The following is a 6,141-nucleotide window of genomic DNA, read 5'->3' on the forward strand; positions in this document are numbered from 1 at the left end:
CGGCGTGCGGGGGCCGCCGCCGCCGCCTCCAAACTTTGTACGGGGCGAGCGGCGCTGCGGCCCCGCCGCCCGGGAGGGGAGAGCGGCGGGACCCGAGCCGGGCGGCGGAACCGGGGCAGCCGCCCCGCTGCGGAGCCAGGGACTCCGCTCCCTGCCCTGCCCTGCCCTGCCACACCGGCTCCGGGAGCAGCAGCCGGCCGTGCCGCGCTCGCCTGAGCGGGCGAGAGGAAGGTAAGAACGGGAAAGGGGGACGGAGCGGCGCTCCCGGCACGGCGGGATCCCCGCAGCGCCCGGGCACGGGTGTCTGCCCCCCGGGATGGGTGTCTGCCCCGGGATGGGTGTCTGCCCCGGACTGGGTGTCTGCCCCCCGGGCACGGGTGTCTGCCCCGGGATGGGTGTCTGCCCCGGACTGGGTGTCTGCCCCCGGGATGGGTGTCTGCCCCGGGATGGGTGTCTGCTCCCGGGATGGGTGTCTGCCCCCGGGATGGGTATCTTCCCCCCGGGAACAGCGCACCGGGGGGCGGCAGGGAGGCGACGCCGCATCCCAGAGGCGCGTTTGCTGCCAGCTGCGCCTCCGGCAACCCCAGCCCCTTCCCCAGCGCAGGCACTGCGGTCCTGATGGGAATGCTGCTTGCTAATGTAATCACGTATTCTGCCCTTTTTGCTTACTTGATGTCAGAACCCGTGTAAATCCTCTTTGGGCCTTTCTCGACCGAAAGTTAGACGCATTTGATGCCTGACCATGAGGATCTGGCTCCTGGGAGGAAAAAAAAAAATGGGAAAAAAGCCCTGGTGTGGTGCAGTATGCAAGGTGTGCCAGTAAATGCTGTCACCTGGAGAGTTTATCCCAAAAAAAGAGCAGAAAGGTCCTGTCTAACACTACCTGGAGTGTCACCTCGGTTTTATCCCCATTTTTTGAAAGCAACTGATATTTTGCCCACATAGCTGTCCCACTGACCATGTCAAACTTGTCCAGTTTGTTGCATCTCTTGGTGACACACGAGCTCATTTCTGTTTCAAACTGTGGTTGTCCTTTCTTTCTCCCTCAGCTTTGTCTTATTGACAAGACCAAAGCATCTTTCATCAGCCTAAATAGGGCAGTAACAAATAAAAAAGTGTCAGAGCAAGAGAAGGCATTGCTAAAAAGAAGGAGTTGCAAGAAGGAATCAACAGAAAGTCAGGGACTAGAGAAATGGGTGAAACTACTTTTGGAAAGAAAGGGAAGCTATGTTTTTTGGCTGAGCTACATCCTTCTGCCTGGATTTAGGGTAAAGAAGGGAAAGAATTTATATTTGTCAGCCCTCTCACCTTTCTACTTTTGTGTAGACATTACCCATGCTGGAAAAAAAAAAAAAAAAAAAAAGAGGTTTTGAAGCATCTGACAGTCCTTGGACCTCACCAAATCTCTACTGTAATAATGTATGGAAGAGTAATTCCTAGGTGTAGGAGTGGGTTAAAGGAAAGTGCTCATCATAGTTCTCAACTTCTGCATAGCCTTTACTGTACAAATTGTGGTGGATCTTTGCATTTTTTACCTGGTGGACTAAAGGTGTATTGATAAGGAATCCCCTCCTGACATCCATTGCTTAGGCTAGTAGGTGAACACCGATTATACTGCTAAAATCAGCAGTTTACACTAGCATGAGCAGCTGGCATATCTCAGCTATGTGTCTTGTGGTGTTTCACCTCTCAGGCTTACACTATTAATTGTTGAATAAATGTAGACTAAACAGTATGGCATAATTCTGACCTGTTTAGCTGGGGGGGAAATGCCTTTCAGTTCATGCAGTTGATCTGCTTCTTTTGCAAAAATAGCTTGCCCTGAGAAATTCTTTGGGATGTTGTGTGGGATAGAAGCAAGCAAAAAGGGTTCAGTCTCCCGCTTTTAGACAATCCTCCTTTCTCAGTTTGGAAACCATACTGAAGGATGTCGCTCACTGATAGCTACTGGGAACAGAGGTAGGGATGAAAATGGACCTCTGTTTCTCTGAGGATGGACGGAATTAAATGGAGCTGATGAAAAAAAGAACAAGAATTTTTTAAGACCCATGTTCATCCAAACACATCAATGGCTGTTTCTTTAGGCAGACTTGAATTTGGGAAGGGTTAAGCTATGTGTAACACTTGGTGGCAAGAAAGTGACATTTCTTCTCTACGCTTGCTTTCCTTAGGGAAGGTAATGAACGGTGAAGTAGAGTGAGTAACTCAGGGTTGCCTTTCCCCTTGGTGGCGAACAGTGGTGTTTTATTGGTAAGTTTGCTTGGCACTGTTAATTTCTTATTATTTTCCCAGGCCAAAGAAAGGAGTCCTGAGGTTCTCGGTTCTTGGTTAGCATGCCACCCATGCTCTGGGCAGTTTTCATGGAGACGTGTAATTTTTTACATGGGACTCAAGTCCAAGTCAGCAGCTGATTGTAAACCATTCATATGTTGTGCCTACCAAAGTCTTAGGGTAGCACAGAATTTGGCTCAGCCTGTGTAAGGAAGGAAAAAAAATAGTGATTTTTGTGCCAGCGGTGAAATTCTTACTGACTTCAGCAGGGGAATGATTTGCTCTTCGCTATGACTGCAGTCAGAAATGAATGCCTGATTGGCAGCCTCCAAGGAGCTCTGTTTTCTGAAACATCACACAGAAAGGAAATATGTATAACTGTGTTTCAATTTTTTCTTGAATTGATTTCAGCATGAATAAGTTATGTAGTCATTTCAAAGAAATGCTATTATTTCCATTCTATTTCAGTGGTATTTTTTATTTGCCTCATGGTACAAACTATTGTAAAAAAAATTTCTTAAAGAAAGACCCCAGCAATTAGTTCACTGATGTTAAGGAAGGGCATAATCCTGTAAGAATTTAGTAACTATTTAAAGGAAACACTTTTCATTAAGGAAAAGCTGGAAGATTATTATGCTAATAAAAGTCTGGATGGTGCTGTTCTGTATAGAATTCCCATAGATATTACTGGAAGATTTGTGCTAAATAAGCACTAGTTTTATGTAGTGGATTGTAAAAAAAAATTATATGCTGCCCAGCAGGATCTTAATCCTTCTGCATTTACTTAGGCAAACTTTGTTTTTGGAATGCTTATGAAATCTGTTCCAATTTTCAGCAGGAGTCATGCCTAAATAATATTACTGGATCAGTCTTCAAAATGTAAGGGCAAGAGAATTCAAATATATTAAGACAGGTCTTCTCTTAATCCTGCAATGTAGTGTGTGGGTTAGGAAAGAGATGTAGATTTAGCTCTTTGCTTCTTGTCTTAGCCCATGTGGACCAATTTCTCCATTTGTTCTTGTACTGTTTTGTTTTCAGGGGCAGCTCTGTGGCTTAGACCAGGCTGCTGCGAGGATGGGGCCCCTGGAAGCAGTAGGTGAGGACAACCAGACAGATGAAATGAAAATGGAGCTGTTCACTAAGCTGTACTTGACAAGATACACCACACCACTCAACGAATTGGCTCTGGACCCTAAACCAGAACTGAAGGACAGCACAACACTTGTTGAAGTACAGATAATTCTTATCTTTGCTTACTGCTCCATCATCCTGCTGGGAGTGATCGGAAACTCCCTCGTGATCCACGTGATCATCAAGTTCAAAAGCATGCGCACAGTGACTAACTTCTTCATTGCCAACCTGGCAGTGGCTGACCTGCTGGTGAACACGCTGTGCCTGCCCTTCACTTTGGTTTATACGCTCTTGGGCGAATGGAAACTGGGCCCAGTCTTGTGCCACCTGGTGCCTTATGCCCAGGCCCTTGCTGTCCACGTGTCTACTGTCACTCTGACTGTGATCGCTCTGGATCGTCACCGCTGCATCGTCTACCACTTGGAAAGCAGAATCTCTAAGCGGATCAGCTTCCTGATTATAGGAGTTGCCTGGGCAGTCAGTGCCCTGTTGGCAAGTCCTCTGGCCATCTTCCGTGAGTACTCGTTGATTGAGATCATTCCTGACTTCAAGATTGTGGTCTGCTCTGAGAAGTGGCCAGGGGAGGGGCAGCTCAACTATGGCACCATCTACAGCATCTCCATGCTCCTGATCCAGTATGTTCTGCCTCTGGCAGTCATCTCCTACGCCTACATCCGTATTTGGACCAAGCTCAAGAACCACGTTAGCCCCGGGGCGGGGAATGACCACTATCACCACCGGCGCCGGAAAACCACCAAGATGCTGGTGTGCGTGGTTGTGGTGTTTGCTGTCAGCTGGCTGCCCTTTCACACCTTCCAGCTGGTCAGTGACATTGACAGTCAGGTGTTAGACCTGAAAGAGTACAAACTGATCTACACGGTGTTCCATGTCATTGCCATGTGCTCCACGTTTGCTAACCCCCTCCTCTATGGCTGGATGAATAACAACTACAGGACGGCCTTCCTCACGGCCTTCCAGTGTGAGCAGCGGCTGGACTCCATCCACCCCGAAGTATCAGCAGCTTTCAAAGCCAGGAAGAAACTAGAAGCCAAGAGGATTCAGTTCCCTGGGGACTCTTTCACACAGCCTACCAATGTCTAAGATGTCTGACTGTAAAGAAGAAATGAATATGTTGTGGACAAAGGGATGAGCCCATTTTGGTACATGCATTTTCAATGCGTAGTTTTATTCATAAATGGTGAAACAACAGTAGCAGGAAAGTCAAGGCAGGTATTATGATTTGAGGGGAGTTGATTGATATCAAGAGTATGTAATATACAACTGCAAGGAAGTAAAAGGGAGAGGCTTAGTTTATGGCTGTTTCTAACAGGGTAAACAAAAACTCTGCCATCCCTCCCATATCTTTTTGTCAAGTCTAAATGACAAGTGCAGGGTTCTCTGGTTTTGCTGGAGGAAGGCAAATGGCTGATTTGTAGCATAGGAATATTGGTGGTGAGAGTGGGTGGTTTTTATATTTGATGTGAAAATCAAGGAGTGCAGAAGTCTGCCAGGAGAAAGCAACATGTCTGGTGGGGGAATCAGCTGTGTTGGTTAAATCTCAAACTTTTCAGGCCCCTTCTCTCCTACAGGCATGTTTTTCAAAGACAAGGGAATCAAGAAGACAAATACATTACTTCTTTTTGACTTGTGCTAGACTATTTCAAGCCAGAGCATTTGAAATAGATTAGGTGGCGAAAACAGAAGAGAAAAGAAACACAAAACCCACCCAAATACTGGATTCAGTGAGAGGAAAGGTCAAGTTTCTACATAAAATGGAATGTGGGTTTTGGCCAATCAAATGGGGTAAAAAGGCATCCCTTAAGAATTGGCATTTATGGTGGTGAGAAAATCACGAGCCTGTGACTTGATCAGTCATTCCCTGCAGATTCCTGCCTTTCATTCTGCTCTGGGAACAGCTCACAAATGCAGTGCTTCAAAGTGGCATTTGAGGGCAGGGAATGCAGGCTCAGGTCTTCTGTGAGCACTTCATAAACTGCTAATATTTTCATTTTCAGGACCTGCTTAATGTCTAATGTGTTATTAGCTCCACAGGCTTTGAATTGTTGCTGCTTCTGCCTGGATAATAAAACAGCAGATAATTCTGATCCTCTGGAAAGGATGCTAGATGGTAAAGTGCTTTTCCTTTTTGTGGTTTTATGTCACATACTCATCTCGTCTCGGAGATCTTTTTCAATCTTTAGCCTTTGTGAAAATTAAGAACATCTGAATGACTGTAACCTAATAACAGTATGCTATGTTTATGTGATAACTTATCAGTTATTCTGCATGCTGTAGTTAATAGTTAAATTCCTTTTTTGCTCAGGTATAAAATTTTAATCTGTTTACCGTGTTGTACACAGCAACGTTCAACTTTCTATGTCTTTGTTAAGCCTCTTTGAACTCATTAAAGAGATGAAGAAAATTTCAATCTGTGTTTATTCCCAGCTGCCCTGTTGCTTATCTAGAATAAAAACAAGTGTGATATTTTCAATTGAAGTCTAGTTTGATGGCTACATTTCAGCAGCCTCATTTTTTCTTTGTATTTTTTGTTGTTCCTAAGTTCATTATGTTCTCTCTTACAAATTAAAACCCAATAAACTCCGGTGCTGAAATGTTTGCAATGTAATGAATGGTATCAGGTCTTTATCAAGTGGAGAAATTCATCTTTGTGTATTCAGTATTTGACACCATCCTTTAAATATCCATGAAATCACTTGGACTGGGATTTTCCTGAGCAGA

At 45.4% G+C, this 6,141-nt stretch overlaps 1 protein-coding gene across 2 annotated transcripts; it reads left to right on the forward strand.

Annotated features, from left to right (window-relative positions):
• The first annotated feature begins 15 nt into the window (after positions 1-15).
• Positions 16-5,824, forward strand: NPY2R (neuropeptide Y receptor Y2). Of its 2 annotated transcripts, XM_041480162.1 has the most exons (3): positions 16-231; positions 2,172-2,250; positions 3,310-5,824. In XM_041480162.1, exon 3 carries the CDS (start codon positions 3,346-3,348, stop codon positions 4,501-4,503), a length of 1,158 nt encoding a protein of 385 aa, XP_041336096.1. In that variant the 5' UTR covers positions 16-231; positions 2,172-2,250; positions 3,310-3,345; the 3' UTR covers positions 4,504-5,824. The 2 variants fall into 2 exon arrangements, with proteins under 2 accessions (XP_041336096.1, XP_041336097.1); XM_041480163.1 differs by lacking the exon at positions 2,172-2,250.
• Positions 5,825-6,141: the final 317 nt, after the last annotated feature.

This window comes from Pyrgilauda ruficollis, unplaced genomic scaffold (assembly GCF_017590135.1).
Source record: "Pyrgilauda ruficollis isolate IOZ18807 unplaced genomic scaffold, ASM1759013v1 scaffold5, whole genome shotgun sequence".
In the NCBI taxonomy this organism is placed as follows: Eukaryota; Metazoa; Chordata; class Aves; order Passeriformes; family Passeridae; genus Pyrgilauda; species Pyrgilauda ruficollis.